General features: G+C 36.4%; 1 protein-coding gene across 1 annotated transcript in view; it reads right to left on the reverse strand.

The window, feature by feature from the left end:
- LOC141394531 (uncharacterized) overlaps positions 1-24,899 on the reverse strand; it is an 83,509-nt gene that overhangs the window by 15,206 nt on the left and 43,404 nt on the right. Inside the window, exon 2 of the mRNA XM_073969084.1 lies at positions 14,180-14,283. Coding sequence (XP_073825185.1) covers positions 14,180-14,281 — 102 coding nt within the window. The 5' untranslated portion in view covers positions 14,282-14,283. The remainder of the gene's footprint in view (positions 1-14,179; positions 14,284-24,899) is intronic.

Consider the following 24,899-nt stretch of genomic DNA (forward strand, 5'->3'; position numbering starts at 1 on the left):
CACAAAAGAAAATAACGCCAAGATCGTACAATCACCCGCATATGTTATGATCTCAACGCAGTCAGGAGTCTATGCTATTGGCAAAAAAGCGATATCGGTATGTACGATTCACCTTTTCTGGCATCCTTTGTTGGTAGCGTGACCACCCTGCCCATTTTCTAGACTTTGGGAATGGTATGGGTCGCTAGCGACAGGTTGAGAACATTAGTGAGATACTCGACTCCCAGCACATACAAGTGTTTCAGCATTTCAATGGAGATTCCATTAGGATCCAACGTTTTTGTTTCATTCATGACATTCGCAACATCATCCATTGTAAATTATGTTGGTTCATCCTCGGCAGGAAGAGATGTAAGGCAACGAGTACTATTCTCTCTGAACTGTCACTCCAGGGGTGCTCGTCAAACTGTCGATTGAAATAAATTGCTTACTTCTTCGGATTAGTCAACGTAACGTCGTCAAACGTGATTGAGGTTCTATCTTCGATCTTTCCAGGGTTCGAGAGTGACTTAACCGTTGCCTACAATTCACTTATTCCGCCTCCAATGTTGAAATTCTTCTGATGTTTAAACCACTTGTTCCACTTATGCTCACCAACCAAACCTGTTTACTTCCATTGACAGTTCCCTCTCTATGGGGTCACAGGGTTGGTATGACGATGCTCATCATGCTAATTTGGTATTCGTTCCCCTTGACGTATAATGCCAACCGGTGGGCTGGTTGCCATGACTTGCCTTTTTATTCGTCGGCCTACTGCTGTGTTAACCTCATTTTCGATGGGGACAAAATTCGAATATGGTGTCCTATACTAATTGTATGTTTCTCTAAGGCGATTCGAATTCAAATTCGATCGAATTACTACCGAACTCCTGTTGTTGTAGAAAATGTTTGTTTGTTGGAAAACAAAAATGAACGGAATATTTTTCAAAAAAAACAGAAGTTTGGTAGTAGTGCGAACGAATATGTATTCGAATCGTCTTAGTGACACAGGCTATAAATACCTCAAATGATAATCCACTGGGTAAATCCATGTGTCCTTAAATGGACCTGGAAAACTATTAATAATCTACACAAAAATGTGTTTTTCATTACCACTGGTTAGTCAGTCGACCACAATATTTTCGAAGCGGTTTTTCATGCCAATGCTCCTTGATACAATGTTTAATGCACGTATGTATTTTGTGCGTCACTCATGTATGTATTCTAGGTGACGTATGTTTAACGAAAAACAAAACTTTAATAACTCATACAACACCATATACCTATGGCATGGTCTATTCCGTGAAACACATATAAGTGGTTATTCGGTTAATTTGTTGAGTAAATTTATTTAAATTTATTTGAATTATTTATATAAAAATTCTCTATATAGATTAAGTGAACCCTCATGCATTCGCACGTTTTTTTCATCTACACAAATAGACATAACCACAATTGCATTTCTGTCAATTGGATAGATGAAACAAATATTCCCATCATTGTTTCATCGTTTTCATTACATTTAGCCCTTTTAATAAACATGAAGAATGTCAACATCATCTGTTAATGGTTGTTTAGTTGTTGTTGTTACTGTTGCAGTATTGTGTATGTATTGAGAAACCATATATTTCATTATCATTATTCGATTGATGCCTCCTTTTTCCACTCTTCCCAAAAGCCCTTGCACAAATATTTGTTCAACAATAACACCGAAGACGAATGTTTTTGACAGATGTGATACAGCAGGTAAGTCAATGAATATATGCATTGGTATGTATATTAGGGTGAATTGGTATGAATAACTAATAAGAAAACATTAGGCTTTAATAGATTACTAATTCAAAAGGCTGATGGAACGAGGAGGAATTTAAAAAAAATTATAAATCTGCAGAAAAATAAAAAAATAAAATTATAATACCCTCTGTTTAATGGCTAAAGCAGGTGTTGACTTTTGTACTTTTTTTTCCCAAAATTTGTTTTTCCTGTAGCAGGAAGACCCACACGGTATGTTTTATACATAACGACTGTCACTTTTTACAAATCTGAATTTTGTACACATGGTGTGAACCATACCAAAATCTTAATGCATCAACAAACGAAAATAACAGAAAACGAATGAAAAATAAAATTTTGCTGTACTTCTTTCTGTACATATGGGCACAAAAAATTGTGACAGTTGCTTTGCATAATATAGCAAAGACATAAATACAACTAAGACATGACAAAATGCATGCAACAAAAAAATGTTTACGAAACTTTGTATAGAAACATTGCCCTTAACAGGTTGCAGTTAATTCAAAATCGCAACCAAGGAGGAACATTTCATGTAATGGTATCAGAAACGAAATTTATGAATTCAAGGATCTATTCAAGAATAATTCTATGTCAATTGGATCGGTAAATTCGGTTAAATACGTAAAAATGTATATATAAAAGAAAAAAATGTTATATCACCATATCGTGATATAACATTATGTTAAATTCAAAAGCCATTCACTGAAGAATGATAGCAAACAAAATGTCTTATCTTGTTGTATTTATGTCTTTGAATATAGGAACAACATACCGTCAATTAATATAACATTTATACATTTAAATATTGAAAAATGTCACACACAAATCACTTTAAAATTATATATTTCTAAAAAATTAAATTTTTTATTTGAAATCAATGCTATGTTCCAGAATCTGCAAGAGTCTGTTATTTCTGAAATTTTGACAACATTTCCTTTATAAAAGTGTCAAGTCTTATATCTTTCACGACAAGCAACATCACCATGTCACATGGTAACATGACAACCCGCCGTTTGCCAGGGTCAGACCATCTTCCCATAATTGGCTCCATCAGCAGATCGTCCGATTTCATCACCTCTGAACGCCGCACTTTCATCAATCATGGAAAAGCTAATTGGACAATCAGAGAGTTTACCAATCACCGCTTCAGATATCTGCCCCACCCTTCTGAGACATCATCACTGCTGCAGCCGCTCGCTATATACCTGCTGGGCGAATACCCGAAGTGAAGCCAAACTTCCCAGCAGCGGCGACGGGATTAACTAATGAGCATGATGAGCTTCGTCGTGACAAACCCAGTGATCGCAGAGTCAGGAAGCTGACACTGGAGGTTAACAGGTTGATAGGTTAGATAAAGCGGAACAAGTGGTTAAATCATCTGAAGAGTTGCAACATTGGAGGCGGAAAAAGTGAATCGTGGGCAACGGTTAAGTCACTCTCGAACCCAGAAAAGAAAGAAGATAGGACCTCAGTCACGATTGGCGTCGTTATACTGACTGATCCAAAATTGTGCCCAAGTTATTTCAATCGACAGTTTGTCGAAGAGTAGAGTTCTACGTCGCATTAGATCTCTTCCGGCCGGGGATGAACCACTGCATGTTACAGTGGATGATGTTGCGAATACCATCAGGAACGCTACATCATCCAACCATTGGGCCCTGGTGAATCTCCATGGTAATGCTGAAACAGCTGGATGGTGCTGCACACCATTTCCACACAAATTAGTCGAGGACTTAATCAGAGTAAGCCGTGTAATAGAACAGTGATGGCGGCGCTCGACTTATCAAAATCCTTTGATGCTGTCGAACACTTCACGCTGTTTGAGGACATTGACCAGACTACCCTCAGGCCAAGTTTGAAACGTTGGATAATCAATAATATGTGTGGACGCCAGTCGTACGTGGAATTCAGGTGGGTCTAAAACGTTTGGCCCGGCCGAACTTAAAACCGTTCTTACTTATTTCTGATATCAAAAATTATTTGGCCGGCATCAGCTATTGAAAAATAGAACCGCATAGCAAAAGTTTAAACTAGAAGAAATATTTCAGTATTGTACATTTGTGTTACTAACTCTAATATTTCCACATAAAATTTCCCACCTACTATCGTAATATTAATGAAACGAAAAGTGTTATTGTACTAATATTCCCTGGTTCAGTTCAAGTACAAGTTCTTGACGTACATGAGTATGAGTATAGTAACAGTAAGGACTGCATTGGAAAGTATCGACATTTTCAAAATATGACAAAGAGATATCACGAAGAGTAGAGAGATAATGATTCTTGAAAAAAATTTACAGTCATTTGTCTCTGGAGAAGATAGTTAAGATGTGTTTAGTAACTTTCGCAAACTTCTTCATATATGTTATTTTCAGGATCTTCGCCAAGAAATGGAAACTAATGAAACGTTGGAAAACTAAAAGAGAATACATAGTTCCATGTCATTAGTCCAGTCAAAATAGACATTGAAATAGCAAAACTTCCCACACAGCTGAATTTTGGTGGAGAGCTAGGGTTTGCCATAAGATGCAATATCCAAAAAGTCCCCATCGATTCCATGTGTGCAAAAGAAGTTATTCGGGGTCAACGGTCAATTTTTTTTTTTGAAAACGGTGCTTCTAATCAAAGAGTGCCTAGAGTAAATATTGTAGACCTACAAATTATCTACAAGTGTCGTCTTTATATTTTTTTCCTAGAAGGAAACATTTTTGAGATATAGCGGTTGTAAAAAACGCATAATTTATATGAACATATAAGAGAAATATACACACACATTCAGCCGAACCGGCTAAAATAACCGGGGTAACAAGGTCTGTTCCCCCTATGCTATATGTTTCTTTGAAGAGCGCAATTATTCCTATATTTAAAAAAAATCCAACAAAATCGGAGAGTGTTCACGGTGCTCTTGAAACAATTTTAAATGGAAGGTGCTTACACCTCGGAAGTTTTTGCGGATTCTGAAACTACAATGTTCATTGATGAGAACAATCAAAAAACAAAAAAAATCGCCGGAGCGCTTTTTAAATAAATCGCGATTTAAGTTGACATTTTTAGGGGTTGTTTAGGTTTTCGCGATTTTGCTTAGCAACCGCATTTCCTAACAAAGTGGGACTAAAACAAATATTGTAGCTATGAAAAATTTCTACAAGATCGACCTTTACGGTATTTTCGTAGCTTTTACCATTTTTGAGATATAGAAGTTCAACTTGGGACAATGCACTGACTGTATCGCCCCCTTATAAAACAATGTCATGTAGGGTGCGCCTTAACTAACTTTTGATGAAAACCGCTTACACAGAAAAAGTTTTTGTGAATTCTGAATCAGCAGTGTTCATAGATGAGAAAAATCCAAAAACAAGAAAAAATCGCTATAGGGATTTTTAAATAAATCGCGGTCAAAATTCACATTTTTAGGTGTTTTTTAGGTTTTTACGATTTTGCTTGAAAACCGCAAGTCCAATCGAAATGGAGCTAAAGAAAATGTTGTAGCTGTCAAAATTCTCTAGAGGATTGACTTTATCATTTGTTCCCAGCTTGTACCATTTTTGAGATAAGGAAGCTCAGTTTACATTTTTAGTTTTTTTTTGTTAGGGTTTCGCGAATTTGCTTGAATACGGTAAGTCGTATCGACATGTGACCTGAGAAAATCTTAAAGCTGTGAAAATTCTCTACAAGACTGGCTTAAGTAACTTATCCTTAGTTGTAAGATTTTTTTAGATATATAAGTTTAAGTTGGGAATTTGCAGTCATGACATTGTTTTATAAGGGGGCGATACAGAATTGACTTGAATTTGAATTGTCCCAATTTGAACTTCTATATCTCAAAAACAGTAAAACCGACGAGAATATCATAAAGGTCAATCTTGTAGAGAATTTTCATATCTACAATATTTGTTTTAGTCCCATTTTGATAGGAAATGTGGTTTCTAAGCAAAATCGCGAAAACCTAAACAACCCCTAAAAATGTCAACTTAAATCGCGATTTATTTAAAAAGCGCTCCGGCGATTTTTTTGTTTTTTGATTGTTCTCATCTATAAACATTGTATATTCAGAATCCGCAAAAAGTTCCGAGGTGTAAGCACCTTCCATTTAAAATTGTTTCAAGAGCACCGTGTGTTTAGTGGAGTAATTCCATGTTAGAAATGACTCTATACAAAATTAGCCTATTAAAGTCACATGTGTAATCGAAAGCCCAATGGGAACAACTCGAACGAAAATTCTTCGGTTTTTTGTAACCTTCACCACAAGATGGGGGGGGGGGGGGGGGGGTTGTATTAAGTTCGTCATTCTGTTTGTAACTACTCGAAATATTCATTTTAGACCCCACAAACTATAAATTCTTGATCAGCGTGCAATTCTGCATGGATTTAGCCATGTCCGTCCGTCTGTCTGTGGAAATCACTCTAGTGTCCGACTTTTGGTATTAAAAGCGGGCTATGTATGTCCACGTTTAGGTATAGCCACCATACAAAGTGGCGCGTCGTCGTTTTAAGGAATTTTAGGATATTTGTGCCATTTGTCCACCGAATTGGTTGTAATTTGGTATTTTGTGTCTCCAGAGGCTGAAAAACAATTATACCAAAAATTTTTTTGTATAGGTCCATGTTTTGGTATAGCCACCCCATATAACGCCCACATATAGTACCGGTCACTTTAAGATATTTTGAATGTATTAGTCCCAATCGACCACCGAATCGGTTGTAATTTGGTATTTTGTATTACCAGAGGCTAAGAAACAGTTCTACCAAAAAATGTTTATCCACATTATGATATAGCCCCCATAGGACGTTATATTCCGATTTTCGGTATTTTAAAAGTTATCCTACCAAAATGGCTGAAATGTACATCCCTACTTTCGGTATTTTGAAGGTATTAGCCTTATTATCTCACCGAAGTGGCAGAAATTTGGTATTAATTCTTTTTCGGGGCTACAAAACTTTCCCCTAGAAATTTGTCGGTATCGGTCCACGTTTTGGTGTACCCCCATAGAACGATACATCCCAATTTTCTGTAATTTTCTGTTTTGATATGCCACCCATAGAACGGTACATCACGATTTTTGGGTTTTCGAAGGTTTTAGCATTATTATCACACCGAAGTGGCTGAAATTTGGTATGTAGTCTTTTTCGAGGCTACAAAACTTTCTCCAGAAATTGGTCGGTATCGGTCCACGTTTTGGTGTACCCCCATAGAACGATACATCCCAATTTTCTGTATTTTGAAGGTTTTAGCCTAAATATCACACCGAAATGGTTGGAAATTGGTATTAAGACTTGTGTGGGACTACAAAACTTTCTCCCAGAAATTTGTCGGTATAGGTACACGTTTTGATATACTACCTCCCAGAAAAATAGAATAGAACGGTATTTTGGAGGTTTTAACCTCATTATCACACCGAAGTGTCTGAAATTTGGTATTTAGTCTTCTTCGGGATACAAAATTTCCCCCCAGAAATGTGTCGGTATAGGTCCACGTTTTGATATACCTTCCAGAGAACACCACATCCCGATTTTCGGTATTTTGAAGGTTTAGCCACATTATTTTAAAGGATTGGACTACTGAAGTGACTGTAACTTGGCATTTCGGATTCTGAGTGGGTAGAAAACCTCCACGCAAAAATTGATCAATATCTACAGATTTTACCTAGTTTGAAGGTTGTACACGCATAGTCCAAATGTTATGGCTGTAACATGGTATGTCAGATTCTGTAGTGCGATTTCCTAACTCATTTTTTGAGTTACCGGCAAAAATCGATAAAATTGAAACAATTATAATTTCGCTAAATAATGAAAGTTTTTCGGTAATTTAGCGACCAAAATAAATATGTCGCTAAATCCTACCGATTGTAACAGTGTCACCAACTGTTTAAGTACTTTTCTTTCATAGTTTTGCGATTTAATCGTAAAGAACATTGGTAAGTCTTACCATTTCAATGGCTGGTTTTTAAGGCAACAAGTAGCTGGAAGCGGCTGGATCTTTTAACTTTCGTTCCGATGTTTATAATGAGCATAAAAATACATCTGCAAAATTTGGTAGGAATCGGTTCAGTTTTTTCGGTTTTTCTTTTTAAGTGATGCAAAGTGTGAGGAATCTAATCCCGTTACTATTTTATTCAAATATATGACTTGAAAAATTGACTTTTTGTGAAAATTCAAATAACTGAATAAGACCTCTTGCCGTTCCGATACAGATCATATTATTTTTGAGAACGCCTAAGACATATAAAAGAAACATTCTTTCGCATAAGTAATTGGTTAGCTTGAAACGTAAACGAATAACGGATTCTCATAACCACACTTAAATTACATAAACGTTTTCGTTTATGAAACTCATTCAAAGTGCACCGCTTGTGTTCCGGACAGACCTTATTTGTCATGCATCGAATAAATTCTTCTGCAGCAGCATGTGGCATTGCTGTGATGTGGCGCATAACCACTTGTCCTTTGCGTCCAATCTCATTGGTAAATAGTTGTCTAAAACGTGTTATTGTCACGTTTGAGCAATTAATAATAAAAATATACCTCACCTCGTTAAATAGAAAACAGCAAAAACAAAAAATGAAGAAGGAAAACGAAATAATTAAAATGTGCAGATTGTTGTCAACGTTTTTTTTTCTTCGTATTATTATTGGTCACTTGTTTTTGTCGTGAAATTAAACAGCAATCATGACCATAGAAACGTTGTAAATAAATTTGTGTTACATTCAGGGAAATTAATTATATGAGGTAGGCGATGCAAGCCCCTTGCACGTTAATTTTTGTGACAACTATTAAACTTAGGTACCATTTGTGCTATTGTCAAGCATGTAACAAATTTTAACTAATTTCCTGCGCTTTTAATAAGAAACTTCCCATCAAAACTTTGTCTCCAACATAATTTATTATTATGGCACCCGGGTCACAATTCCCGATTCTAATAAAAAATTACCGCAATATGTTATGCCCTACTTGCCTCTTGAGTTGTTGGCAACTTACAATCTATGCCAATTTTGTTCGATGTCATGTTCAACATCCCTCATACATTGTAACAAATTGACCTGCGACATTTCCATTTTGTCAATGGAATTACTCTGACACACTCACCCACTCCTCCACCCCTCTCATACACGACCAAAACAATTTCGTTGAAGGACATTGTTCACGAATCGTAATTTACCAAACAATAACCAAATAGACGTAATGAAAATTTAATAATAGCACGTTATGATTGGTCTGGTGTAGGCCTAGTTATTCGCCTGTTTATAAACATGACAATTTATTGCCTGAATTAGAGACCTCATCAGTCATAATAAACGGTAGTGATGGTTTTACGGTCATATTTCGGACAAAAGCATGAACAGTTTTATAATTTTAGAAGCATTCAATGTGAACACCAATTTGATGTTGATTGATGGATGAATGAAAATGCAAGTGCAATCGATACAAACGTACATACATAATTAACTAGACAATCGCCACGTACTCAAGTATTCCGAATGAGGATAATATTTTCAGAAGTAAATAATGTGCCGTGGGGTCAAAGATCATCGTAACTAAAATCTATCAGATTTTCTTACTTTTCTTTAAATATTACGAAAAAATATATGATGTACTAAGTTGTCCCAGAAGTTTTACGCTGAATGTGATTTTAAGCACACGGAAATTTGCTTCCTGTGCTACCTCTAGAATATAGACTCGATCTGCGATTAGAAGTTCTCTTCCCAGGTTACGCGGATTATAACGGTTTCTTGTCTACAAAAACTCACAACAAACCCCAAACTTTAGAGGATGAACAACTAATAGACAGACTAGTTAATCTCTCAAGACAACATTGGCGATTAAAAGTTTTACAAGTCACCGGAACCGGATGGTATAACGGCTATGTTTCAGAATGTGGCAGAGTTATTACTGACTATTCTGGCGGAAATTCTTAAAAAATCGACGTTGTCTCAAGTTGCTTCCACAGGTTTACAAAAAAATTTTAAAATATACCCTCCAGAGGTCGTAGTGACTTAGAAAAAGTTTATAACATTCAACGTATCTTTCAGAGGTTCTGGATGCTTAAAGTTTACTAAAAAATCTATAAAATATCCACATCCCCTGCAAAAACTTGTAGAGACTTAGAAAAATTCTTAAAGACATATATTGCTTATAGAATATAGAAGCCTCTACAGGTTTACAAAATATCTTTAAAATATCCACATCCCTTGCAGGATCTAGTAGAGGCTTAAAAATCCACTTTGCTGCCTAAGATATACACATCGTCTCCAGAGTATTGTGGAAGCTTACAAAACTTCTTTAAAAATACACGTTGTTTTCGGAGGCGAAAAATCTTTAAAAAATCCACGTTGCCTCTAGAGACATACAAAAATTGTAACAAACAAATCCACGTTGCCTTCAGAGGCTTCTAGAAGCTAAGAAAAATTCTTTAGAAAATCGACGTTGCCTCCTGAGGTTTCTAGAAGCTTAGAAAAATTCTTTAGAAAATCGACGTTGCCTGCAGAGGCTTAGAAAAATTCTTTAAAAAAATCCACGTTGCCTCGAGAGGCATAGAACAATTTTAAAAATCCACCCAGCTTCAAGAGACTTAGGAAAATTCTTTAGAAAATCGTCATTGCCTGTAGAGGCTTACAAAAAGTACTTAAAAAATACACGTTGCCTCCAAAGGCTTCTAGGGGCTTACAAAAATTCCTAAAAAATCCACGTTGCCTCCAGAGGCTTCTAGAAGTTTAGAAAAATTCTTTAGAAAATCGACGTTGCCTCCTGAGGCTTAGAAAAATTCTTTAAGAAATCCACGTTGCCTCCAGAAATTTTGGAGGCTTACAAAAATTCTTTAGAAAATCCACTTTGCCTCCAGAGGCTTCTAGAAGCTTAGAAAAATTCTTTAGAAAATCGACGTTGCCTCCAGAGGCTTCTAGAAGCTTAGAAAATTTCTTTAGAAAATCGACGTTGCCACTAGAGGCTTACAAAAATTCTTTAAAAAAATCCACGTTGCGGCCTTCTAGATGCTTACATTATTTCTTTAAAAAATCCACTTTGAATCCAGAGGCCTCTAAAGGCTTACAAGAATTATTTACAAAATCCACGTTGCCTCCAAAGGCTTCTAGAAGCTTACAAAAAATCTTTAAAAAATCAACGTTGATTCCAGAGGACTCTAGAGGCTTACACAAATTCTATAAAAATCCACGTTGCCTCAAGAGGCTTACAAAAATTCTTTAGAAAACCCACTTTGCCTCCAGAGTCTTCTAGAAACTTAGAAAAATACTTTAGAAAATCGACGTTGCCACTAGAGGCTTACAAAAATTCTTTAATATTAATCATCGTTGCGGCCTTCTAGATGCTTACATTAATTCTTTTAAAAATCCACTTTGAATCCAGAGGCCTCTAGAGGCTTACAAGAATTCTTTACAAAATCCACGTTGACTCCAAAGGCTTCTAGAAGCTTACAAAAAATCTTTAAAAAATCAACGTTGATTCCAGAGGCCTCTATAGGCTTTAAAAATTCTTTAAAAATCCATGTTGCCTCTAGAGGCTTCCAGAGGCTTACAAAAATTCTTTAGAAAATCCACTTTGCCTCCAGAGGCTTCTAGAAGCTTAAACAATTCTTTAGAAAATCGACGTTACCTCTAGAGGTTTACAAGAATTCTTTAGAAAATCGACGTTGCCTCTAGAGGCTCACACAAATTCTTTAGAAAACCCACTTTGCCTCCAGAGGCTTCTAGAAGCTTAGAAAAATTCGTTAGAAAATCGACGTTGCCTCTAGAGGCTTACAAAAATTCTTTGAAAATACACGTTGCTCCTAGAGGCTTACAAAAATTGTTTAAAAAATCCACGTTGCCTCTAGAGGTTTCTAAAGGCTTACAAAAATTCTTTAGAAAATCCACTTTGCTCCAGAGGCTTCTAGAAGCTTAAAAAATTCTTTAGAAAATCGACGCTGCCTCTAGAGGCTTACAAAAAAATCTTTAAAAAATCTACGTTGTGTCAGAGGTTTATAAAAATTCTTTAAAAATCCAATTTGCCCCAGAGGCTTCTAGAAGCTTAAAAAAATTCTTTAGAAAATCGACGTGCCTCTAGAGGCTTTCAAAAATTCTTTAAAAATTCTTAAAAAATCTCCAGGAAAAATTCTTTAGAAAATCCACTTTGCCTCAAGACGCCTCTAAAAACTTAAAAAATTCTTTAAAAAATCCACATTGCGGCCTTCTAGAGACTTACAAAAGTTCTTTAGAATATCCACTTTGCCTCCGGACGTTTCTAGAAGCTTACAAAAATTCTTTAGAATATCCACTTTGCCTCCAGACGTTTCTAGAAGCTTAGAAAAATTCTTTAGAAAATCCACTTTGCCTCCAGAGGCTTCTAGAAGCTTAGAAAAATTCTTAAAAAAATTAACGTTGCCTCTAAAGCATTCTAGAGGTTTACATACATTATTTAGAAAATCCACTTTGCCTAAAGGGGCTTCTAGAATCTTAGCAAAAATCTTTAGAAAATCAACGTTGCCTCTATAAGCCTCTTTAAAAAATCCACTGTGCCCCAGAGGCTTCTAGAGGCTTACAAAAATTCTTTAGAAAATCGACGTTGCCACTAGATGCTTACGAAAATTCTTTAAAAACTCCACGTTGCCTCCACAGGCTTCTAGAGGCTTACAAAAATTTTTTAAAAAACACGTTGCCTTTATAGGCTTCCAAAATTCTTTAAAAAATCCACTTTGCCTCTAGAGGTTACAAAAATTCTTTTGAAAATCCACGTTGCCTCTAAAGGCTTACAAAAATTCTTTAAAAATTCACGTTGCCTCTAGACGCTTACAAAAATTCTTTAAAAATCCACGTTGCCTCTAGAGGCTTACAAACCACTCCGGCCAAGTTTGAAATGTTAGATAATCAATTAAATGTGTGGACGCCAGTCGTACGTGGAAATCAGGAACAAGAAGTCCAAGCCGCGTTGAGGGCAACAGGAACTCTCCCAAGGTGGGGTGATATCTCCGGAACTATTTAACCTCTACCTCTCTTATATTCCGCCCCCTCCAGACGACATTGAGATCTTAACGAATGCGGATGATTGTACGATCTTGGCGTTGGGTACCTTCCCTTATGCCATATGTGAAAAGCTGTACTGATCTTATCACATTTTTTTCATGCGAGGAATATGCAAATATCCGCCCCTAAATCTACGGCAACCACATTGACAGCAAAGGTGAGAACAGAGTTGAATGTCATGGTCGATGGTAGCAGAGAGAGCAGTTCACAACTTTTACAATTTTTGCTACTTTATGTAACATCATGTAGCAAAATTTTTAATAGCCGTTAAGGTTTAAAATACACTATTAAATTATTCCCATTAAGAGCAACAACCCTGCATAAAATTCTATAGGTGTGTATATTTAATATGTATGTACTCGTATATTCAAGTTCAAGTATGAGAAAAATATCATAAGACCATTTGTTGTGTGTCGTTATTAATTTTCGACATTTGGTTTGAGTTCTATTTTGGGCGGGCTTGACTTTTCTTTACACCTTTCATTCTTTCAATGTGTTCACGCACAAATCCACAATGGAAGAAAAAAACTCAAACAAAATAAAAGAATAATTATAGAACTTTTTTGGCAAATATCAAAAGCCAAAAAGTATTCGAATTAATCATATTCTTCCGCACATTGCGTTTTCATTGCATGATTGAAAAATATTTACATTCCCAGACTTCAACAAGTACACACAAGCATAACTATATAAATATGTATGTTTGTATGTATGTTTGTTATATGAAGAAACAAATTATATTAAGGAGGTTATAGAGAGTACAAAGTTTATTATTAGCGCGAGGGAATTTAAATCCATACAAAAACGTAACTGATATAGGCAAGTAATTCAGAAATATTCCACGTCAGCAAGAATCTGCAATTTTTTGTAACTTTAAGAAAAAAGGAGAAAATAAACTAGCAAACGATAAATTTGATCGAGCAAAATACAACATATTAGCATATATGCTGGGATCTTATTGTCTGATACTTTGATTCAGTCAGTGTTTAAGACGTATCCATAATTTTACCGTTCGTATACTTTTTAAACAAATTTGGATGTGAAAGCAATTTTCGAAATATCGATCTTTTGCTAGTTGTGCTTCCAATTTCGAATATCAATTCTATAGCCTTGTTAATAAATAGTTCGTGCATTGCATACACCAGCGATATTTTCATAAATAAAGTTAATGATAATTTTATTAAAAAAAAAAACGAATTTTGTTAACATTAGGGTTAATGTTAATTACACTGTTTTGGTAGCTAGTTTTATATAAACGATGTGTGTGGCAACAATGAAAGTAGTTACCAACTTTATTTTCACTTGGTAAAACTGTTTCCATATCGCCATTTGGACACATTAAAAACTTCGACTAAATGAAAACAAAAAACGAACAAAAGAAAACAAACAAAAAATTACCTTTAGTGATTCCGGCAGAAAGCGTTCTAAATACTCCAATATTTCGGGAAGCTCTGATTCTTGCACCAAACGGAAGTGTCTGCCTTCAGGAATGATTTCCATTTCTGAAAATGAAAGAAGAAGAACACAATTAGAGATTTAAGCTGAATTACTTTACGAATACCAAATTATATAAAAAAAGATGAAGTAATAATTATTAAACTGATTTCCATATTTATTACTATTATTTAATGTTGTTGGCGTTTCATTGTTGGACTGCAGAATTTTACATTTTTATGGGTTTATATCAGTCCATAATTTGTTGTATTCAAACATTTAAAAAAATCCGTCCGTAGCTAATCAATTTCATTTTGTAAACACTTTCTTTTATATTATCAATTGGATTGGTCCTTATAAGGGTGATAAATTTAAAAAAAATCTCATATATATGCATCATATTTTAATGAGTTTTTATTTAAGATGAGATAAAATCTTACCTATAAGATTACGATAAAAAATCCCAGCGCACAAAATGTTACATGTTTATTGTTTTTTTTTATCTATTTTTTTAATTACGGTGAATAGATTTGTATATGATTCAGTACAAGCTTCAGAACCACATACGAGGTCTGATAAAACCCGTTTTTTTCACATTTCGTGAGCTACGTATGTTCGATTTTGGCATTTTTTTAGGTTGATACAAATGTCAGTTATATATCTTGGTCATATCAGCCAGTTTGGATTGTCAGTTTCCCGAGCGTAGTTGAGTTAAAAATATTCTGGTTTGACGTGGCTGCTAACGTTCCTCAGCTTCGATAGATGGGGGATGTTCTCAGAGGACCACATTCACACGATAGTTATTTATGGTATCTGCGATTGCATCCGTGTGAATGCTATTTAAACCTGCTTGATAGGCTTACTTTCAACGTTGGACATCTCTTTCTAGATCATGAAGATCTCTCCTGGCGTATCCAGTATATTGTGATTAGAATGGCTCTAACGGTAACACCCGAGCAAGTACCGCAACGAAAATAAGCCATTGTGTTGCTTTACTGGAAGAATCTTTGTCTCCTCAAGTAGATGGCCCACTGAAGGCATGAGTTGCAGTCGTTGCGACATTCTGACAGGTTTGCATATTTGTTCATCGCTCTGCACTTATATTCGCGGACCATACTGGCGTAGCTTACTACAGACTGGCCTATCGCGTTATATGTGGTCAACAAGGTTTCTTTATCTGCACCCCAAGTGCTGCAGGCTAGTGACTTGAGGACCTTGTTCTTACATCTCAGCTTGTCACAGATAGCTGTGACATGCGCGGACAACATGAACATGCTGTCGAATGTGACCCCTAGAATTTTGGGATAGTTTCTGGCCAAAATTCTGCTACCATCTGCTCACCACTGCCGTCGACTAATAATAGCACTGCTGTCCTGCTTACGGAAACCATGTTGATGATCGGCAAGTGGATTGCTATTTCTGAAGTTGGGTCTTTTCTACGGGCAACACAAGCGAAATCGGTCTGTACGATTCACCTTTGCTGGCATTCTTGCCTGCCCGAAGCAGCGGGACCACCCTGTCCTTTTTCCAGACTTCAGGATCGATGTGGGTAGCTAGCTATAGTTTGAGAACTTCAGTGGGATACTTCACTCCCGGCACATCCAGATGTTTCAGCATTACCATGGAGATACCATCAAGTCCAAACGCTTTGAATGATTTAGAATTCCTGATTCCATTCGCAACATCTTACTTACGAGTACTTACTTAGCTGGCCCATTACAGAACATTTGTTCCATAGACCGAACTAAGAAAAGATCTCCAATTAGCGCTTCGCTTTCTGGAATACCGCGCATCTCTTCATCCACTTGTTTGCACCATCTATTCTTTGGCCTGTCAATTCTTGTGATATGGCCTAGCCAACGCAATCGCTGCATCTCGATACGTTTATATATACTGATGTCGTTGTACAGCTGATACATCTCTTGATTCATGCGACGTCAATATTCACCCTTAACGCAGATTTGTCAGTAGATCTTTCGGAGAATTTTTCTTTCAAACACGCCAAGCACTACCCTATCTGCTTGCGCAAGTACCCAGGCTTCGGAACCATACATCAACACGGGTAGTATCAGTGTTTTGTAAAGCGTTATTTTTGTTTGACGAGTTGTGGCTTTGTTTTTAAAGTGCTTACTTAAGCCAAAGTAGCATCTGTTGGCCAAAACAATTCTTCTTTTTATACCCTCAGCCTTTAGGCTAAGGAGGGTATATACACTTTGATACGATGAAAATGTGCCTCATCGAAATAATGGTTTTAGACCCCAAGTATGTTTGGACGAAATGTGTTTCAGACAATTTGGAGTCGATCTAGCCATGTCCGTCCGTCTGTCTGTCTGTCTGTCCTGCTGGCTGGAGCGCACGATAACTCTCGAACGGATGAACCGATTCGGTTAAAATTTTGGCTTTCGTAATAGTTTGCCCAAACTTAGTTTAAGTTCGAAGATGAGCTACATCGGTCCACTCCTTCCGGTACCTCCCCCACAAAAGTTCGAAAATGTTCGGAAAGTTTGTGCGCACGATAACTCTTGAAGGGAGTGACCGATTTGGTCCATACTTTGCGCATCGTGAAATTTCTACCAAACATAGATGAGTTTCCAATATGGACTCAGTTGGTCCACGCCTTTGGGTACCTCCCACACAAAATTTCGGATAAGTTCAGTTCAGGACCTGCTCTGTTTTAGCAACTTGTATTCACTGCCCCCCATATGACGGTACAAGTTTCATCAGGGGCAAGTCCATACTTCCTGAGAAAATAGCCTAAAAGTTGCACAAAACCCCTACGACTCCGTGTGAGGTGGTTGGAGCGCAAGATAAGTCTCGAACGGATCTGCCGATTGGGTCCAAAATTTGGTCTTAGTAATATTTTGCCAAACATAGTTTAAGTTCGAAGATAAGCCATATCGGTCCACTGCTTCAGGAACCTCCCCCACAAAAGTTGAAAAATGTTCGGAAAAATTGTTCGTACGGTAACTCTTGAAGGGTGTGACCGATGTAATCCTAATATATCTACCAGATATAGATCAGGTTCGAATATGGACTATATTTGTCTACTCCTTCTGGTACCTCTCACACAAAATTTCGGATAAGTTCACTTTAAGACCTGCTCTCGAATCACTTTGATTTTTGTTGAAGCGATTTGCATTCGCTACCTCCATTACGACAATAAACGTTTTTTCAGGGGCAAGTCCATATTTCTTGGGAAAACAGCCGGAAAGGTGGAAAAAACCCCTATGTCACCATATGTCGCGGTCGGAGAGCACGATAACTCTCGAACTGTTCAACCGATTTGGTCCAACATTTGGTCTTCGTCATATTATATCCAAACTTAGTTTCATGAGCAATACCGGTCCACAACTTCCGGTACTTCTCCCCAATATTTAAAAAATTTTACTAAAATGCTAGGATGATATCACTTGAATGGGGCAACCAATTTGGTCCAAACTTTGAATCTCCTAATATTTTATCACAATTTAGTTTAACTTCTAAAATGCCCCATATCGTTCCTCCCTAAAGGTACCTGCCCTACAAAAGTTCAACATTTGTGTCTTAGTGCAGTTAGTTCCTAATCCAAATTTTTGTCGGCAAGTTCAAATGTCCAAAAAGGGCCACACAATTCTGAAGAGACCTTAAATACATTCGATCTGTCCATAGGTGAAAATTTAACTTCACATTGGCTGAGGGTATATATCTGTCGGCAAAGCCGACTGACACTTTTTTACTTGTTATTTCACAACTGATGCCGCTTGTTGTGTTTACGGCGGTGCCGAGGTATACGAAGTCTTTTACTACCTCCAAATTATAGGAACCAACTTCAACAGTTGGTCCGATCTCAATGGACGCATTGCGCGTCGACAACATCAGCTTGGTCTTCTCGCCGTTTACCGCCAGACCAACTTTAGCAGATTCTCCTTCGACCTTCATAAAGGTATCTGTGACTTCTTTTACTGATCGTCCCGTTATGTATATATCGTCAGCATAAGCAAGTAACATGTGGCTATTGGTGTAGATTGTGCCACTTCTTTTGACGTTTGCCTCTCGTATAACATTTTCTAGCAGAATGCTGAAAAGATCACACGAAAGGCTATCTCATTGCCTGAAACCTCTTTTGGTACAAAACTCTTCGGAGAGGTTCTTTCCTATTTTAACTGAAGATCTTGTGTCAGTAAGAGTTATTTTACAAAGCCGAATGAGCTTTGCGGGGATACCAAATTCAGACATGGCTTGGAATACCTTTGAACGTAGCGGGCTGTCGAAGGCTGGACACGGTATGCTCAGGCTCCAATCGTCGGGTACGCGTTCTTCCTGCCAGATGGAGCTAACTAGCTGATGCATACACCTTATCAGCGTGTCGCCTCCGGTTTTAAACAGCTCGGCTGGTAGGCCATCTGCTCCTGCTGCCTAACATTCGCAACATCATCCATTGTAAATTGTGGTGGTTGGACCTCGGCAAGAAGAGATCTGATGTTGTATAGGTTTTGAAAAACTCGGTCGAACGCTCATGACACTGGTTGCCTCGGGCAATGCTGATTGGATATTCAAGCATTTGAGAGCGTTTAGATATTCATTCAGAACTACAGATACTTCTTTAAAACGTAACAATTGTCTACTGAACCAGTGATCAGTTCATGAGTAAGAAATGAATGAACAGATTTTACGCAACCTGTTCCCGGTTTCAGGCATTAGAATAAACGCAAGAAGAGCTAGAATGGTTCGAGGGTTCCAGCGTCCTCAGCATATGTTTGAGATCTAATTTAACATTATAAAAGTGTTCTCACTCCTCTTAGTGCACAAAATGCTGAACTTCGGTGTGAGAATAGAACATTTGCTGCAGTCTATTTGCCGGTATCCACATTCGTTCTATGGACAACAATCTACACAATTGATCCCCTAGCTTGAACTCATCTAACACATTTTGCAGACCGTCTGCGATTGTTTGGACTTTTTCATTTTCCTATTTGATCGCAGCCAACTTAATTTCTATTGACTCATTCCTGAAGACCAAGGCCTGATTTTCAAGACTCCTTCGCCCTAGCAGTTTTCTTGTTGATAGCTTAATAGGCCATTTAGATATGACCTCATTTGCCCGATTTAGCGCATTATCAGGATAAATCCGCCGATAATCTACGAGATTTACCATACAAAGTAAATCCTCGTATTGAGTGGATTTGTTTTAAATCCGGCATAAATCTTTGTATACAACTCTGTTTTTTGCAACATGTTGCTAGAAAATACAAAAATTTCCAAGCTGGCACAAGAAACAAGGTAGATGCATCGGTGAATTTCTACAACAAAAATAATTTAAAATTTCAAAATTTGTAAAAAAGGCGAAGAAGTTAAATTTTCTATGATATAACAAGTGAGAAAAGGCTATAGCCGGTACGGGGACGACTATGTGATACCCTACACCACTAATTCTGTGAATAATCTTTTCACTCGAAAACATTTCTTTTATGGAGATACGAAAATTTTCACCTATCTGCCTTTAATACCAAATGACTTAAGGCGAACTGAACCAAAATAATTAATATTTAATTTTATATTTCACTACTGTCGACATCACCAACATCAATAGGCTTCTATCTCTGTGAGAAAATTTCGTGATGATCCGGTCAAAATTCCGACGTGTAGTGTGATTGAAGAAAAAGTGGAAAAAAGGGATGCATTAACGACTATTGCGATATCTCTATTATTTGACTACCTACGCCAACCTACTTTGCATAATTTCAAAGATGTGATTTTCTACTTTCTTAGTCAGTCTTTGCTTTTAGAAGGTCCCCAACCAAAGGTGTGATATCCGTCATTATTATTAAAATCTCAAAAATGAAAATTTTGGTTTAATTTGCGACTATTGTGATATCACCCACGAGAACCTACTTTACATCGGTAGAAAGGTGACATTTTCTACTTTCATTGTCAGGTTTTGCTTTTGGTATACCCCATATAGAAGCTGAGATATTCGCTTTGGAAAAAAACGTTGTCTTTTTATCCACATAAGTTTTTGCCCATTCCGACCCCTAAATATTATCCGACCATCACCAAAATCAATATGCTTCTTCCCCTCCGGGACCCCCATCAACACCCAAAATTACGTGACGATCCGATCAAAATTGCGACCTGTAGCGTGATTACAAGATTTAGATGGACAGACGGACAGACGGACGGACGGACACACATAGCCGAGACATTCATTTTGATATATATAAGTACTAGCTGAACCCGGTGCGCTTCGCTACCCCGAATAAGGTACATTATAAAGAAATGGTAACTTTCCTTTTTTTAATGTTACAATGCATAAATGTAGGATGGAGACATTTCCTACCCGTTCAGTGCTATGTATGGAGCATAACATGGTACTTTTGTATGGTGTAGGAGGTAACGCTCCTCTTAAAATAGGTACTCTTACGTAGGTCACATTTACAAATTATACTCTTATGTGGTATGTGGCATTTAGTATGTGGTATTTAGTAAATGTAGCCTCAGTTAATTTCTTTCTGACTATAAGTACACGCGATCTATAATGAAGACTTTTACTGACATCAAAATCGCCTCTTAAATAACGAATCAGAAATTCAATATTTTATTATTATTCCTTATGTATACACGTGTGATATTTTTTAATAAAAGAACAAACTGAAATCTGAACTGATTTCACAATAGTTCTGCACATATTTTACAAATCTTGACAGATTTCAATCTAATTTTTCAATCATAATTGGACATACATAGCGTGTTTGATACATCAAATGCATGACATCGGACGAAAATATGTTGGGGAGCTATAACTAAATCTGACTGGATTTCATTATATATTGCCTAATAAATTTGTATAGCGTGTTTGGTGCCTCAAATATATAAAATCGGCTGATAATATATAAGAGAGCAATGTCTTAACCGAGTTTAACAAAATTTAGCAAATTTATTTGTAGATCAAACTCCGTCACACGGTCCAAATTTCAAAGAAATTGGGCATATTTATATAGCATGTTAATATACATATATGGGAGCTATATTCAAATCTAAACCGATTTCAATATAATTTGGTATACTTATTTCTACACCAAATTCCGTCACACAATCCAAATTTCAATGAAATTGGACATACATATCGCGTTTATTGCATCAAATACGTGAAATCTGGCGAAAATATGTTCGTGAGCTATATCCAAATATTAACCGATTTCAATATCGAAAATATGTGAGGCGCTCATCGCGAAAACGACCTAACCCACATGCCCAAAAAAAAATCAAACTGTCTATAAAGATGTAACTGGAACCTTTTGCAATACATTAAAAAAAAAAACCATATTGTCTTATTTTAGAAGGAAGTAAAATCTAGCGTTATTCAATGCAATATGGAATTTTTTAGTAGTTATTCCAATAGGTTCGGGTTAGATCTTTATAGCCTGTTTGATTTTTTGTTTGTCATGTGGGTTAGTCCGTTTTGGCGCTTAGCGCCACATATGTGGGAGCTTTATTCAAATCTCAACTGATTTAATATAATTTGGCAAATATATTTCTAAACCACATTCCAAACTTCAATGAAATTGGACATACATAGCGTGGACATACATCAAATATCTCAAAAATAAAATAAGTCAGATCCTTCCTTGGATAAATACGAACGTTTTGAGACAATATTCTCTGACAATCTTTCCTCAAAATATATTTTTGTAAATCTTCCCGGATTTTTCGCGACATCTCAAAAATAAAATACGTCAGATCCTTCTTTGGATAAGTACGAAATTTTTGAGACAATATTCTCTGACAATATTTCTTCAAAATATATGTTTGCAAATTTTCGCGGTTTTTTCGCCCTATCTCAAAAATAAAATACGTCAGATCCTTCCTTGGATAAATGCGAACATTTTGAGGCAATATTCCCTAATAATCTTTCTTCAAAATATATTTTTGCAAATTTTCGCGTATTTTTCGCGATATTCCAAAAATAAAATACGTCAGTTCCTTCCTTGGATATACAAACATTTTGAGACAATTTTCTCTGACAATCTTTCTTCAAAAAATATTTTTGCAAATTTTCGCGGATATTTCGCTATATCTCACAAATAAAATACGTTAGATCCTTCCTTGGATAGATAGGAACATTTTGAGACAATTTTCTCTGACAATCTTTCTTCAAAATATATTTTTGGAAATATTCGCGTATTTTTCGCGAGATCTCAAAAATAAAATACGTCAGATCCTTCCTTGGATAAATACGAACATTTTAAGACAAACGAAGCGAAGCAAATCGGTGGTAAATTGATCGAGTTTTTGATTCACGTACGAACGTCATTTGAGTTTTATATAATAGAAGATGGGTCTACGACCATTATTTCGATGCGTTACAAACTTTTTGGCCAAAACCATCTTATAATACCCTCCCCACATAGTGGTGTAGGGTATAAAAAGTTTATTTTAATCAACCAAGACTAATATTTACGATGTCTATTTATTTGCTCATTAATTGGCATTGGTAGCATAATGTGCTAACATTTTCAGTATTAAACAATAAATTTGTAATTTGCCGTATGTTTTTGAGACGAATTCAATTTATAAATGAGCTATTATGGATTCCTGGCCGATTGGGATTTCAATGCCTTCAGCGGAAAGCTGCTGGCACACCTTTGCTGCTTTGCAGGACGACAACTTGAGCTTATAAAAATAAGCAGCGTCTTGTAATGTGTGTTGGCTTATCCTTCCTTTTGCTTTTTGGTCCTTTCAAGGACTATCTGTACGGCTACTTAATGCCTACTGGTAGGCGTAGGCTGTGTTTATTACTTTCCCATCTCAATCATAAAAAGGGCTTATTCACTAATTCTCTTCAATTGTGATATTCATAAAATAATCGTCAACGTTTTCCCAAAGTGATACATTCGATTCAAAATACCAACTATTTATTCGAAACCCGTTTATGTCATGCACCCACACCCTGAACTTACAAGTGACTTCATAATGGTTGATTATGTATAGATCATTCTCAACCAGGTCGGACAATAAGTCTATTTCTGGCAATAATCTTAGTAACTTTTACACTATTTTCAGTTGAGTTTCTTTGAATTTCAAATCAGAATAAAAAATGTTGACAGCAAACTTAGGGGTAGTTTACACTATATGTAAATGTCATATGACACGAAAAAAAAAAAACATTCCATGGGCTCAATTCTGTTTCTATGAAAATGTGAAATGAAAACTTTTATAAAGGAGAAAACTGTTAAATGAAACAAATTATAAAGGAAATATTTTTCATTTCAAATTTTCATAGAACAAGAATCCAGCCCCATCTCTACCCACGCAGGCAATGTGGAGAGGTAATTTTATTACATTTTTGCTGGTGTGGACGCACAAAGTAAATGGAGTAAGGAAAATTCCCAATATTGCACATATTAGCGACTATATAATGATGGAAAATTTCATGTCATATGACATTTACATATAGTGTAAACTACCCCTTATCAGTTTGAATCATTGGTCTATTTGGTTTAGGCCTTTTTCTAAAAATATAAATTTTAAACAATAAATTTAACCGCCTCTGACACCCTCAACTGTTGTCCACTGCCAATACATTGTTAATCACATTACTGTTGTTGTGCACTTGAGCCACCATTTAAAATCTTAAACAGCTTTCGCCAATTTAAAGCCTCATTAAGCCGCTGTACTTTACTTTGTTCCTCCGCAATTGTGTTTGCCAAGCTGTTTTTATTAAAATCGTCTGCGTTTAGAAAGGATATTTTCTAAATTAAAAAGATTTTCATCATCCTCTACGGTGCACCATTTACGTTTCCTCCATTTATTTCATTGCTCAATAAGAAAGGACCTTTCAAGGTCATTGAAATGAAATTGAGATGCATTATAGAAGCATAAAAGTAAAAGACAGAAGATCAGAATATAAATAAAATAACAAATACTTATGGAAATGAAACATTTGTGTGGAAAATCAATGCAAATGATAGGTCTCTACAGTTGGACGTGATGCTGGACATATGTACTTTTGCTAAGTATACATAGATTATATAAATGTATAGAATATATACAATATTATTACTTTCCAATTTGTTTGTTGTGGTAGTCGTTGTGTTGGCTGGCTGGTTGTTTGGCTGACTGACTTGCTGCTGGAAAACTGACTGTAACGACGTTACATTTCAATCTTTCTTTCCATCTAAAAATGAAATCACTGCGTTTCACAATCACAACGGTGGTGGCCTTGAATGTCTTCCATAATATTCGTCGTTACAATGATGGCACATCTACGACAACAAATCATTGTTGGCGTTAACGATACCTCCTCACTATCCATGAGAAGGAGATAGCTTTTTAGCTATTGGACATTGGAGATGACGACTTTGGCCGACCACTGACTGAGTAATAGTGATGGCAACAAAAATATGCAGATAAGCTGGGAAAACATGCAAAATATTTAAGCGTTTTTGTTTCTTTTGTTTTCAAAATGGAGAGCGGTGATGGTGGTGAAGTAACGCACATACATATGTATGTTAGTCCATCTTAACGACTTGACTGCTGCTGGAAGTGGAAAACTTTAATTTGTGCAAATAAGAAGTCGGTCGGCAGCAACCACAGCACAATGATGCAATAACTAAATTTAGTTGAAATAGTTGAAACGCGCGCTCTCGTATTTTCACTCTCTTTGTCCCCCCACTTTGCATTGTATACTGTTTGTTTGCATGTATTT

This window comes from Musca autumnalis, unplaced genomic scaffold, assembly GCF_047663935.1.
Source record: "Musca autumnalis isolate F117 unplaced genomic scaffold, ASM4766393v1 scaffold_2, whole genome shotgun sequence".
NCBI classification, from domain to species: domain Eukaryota; kingdom Metazoa; phylum Arthropoda; class Insecta; order Diptera; family Muscidae; genus Musca; species Musca autumnalis.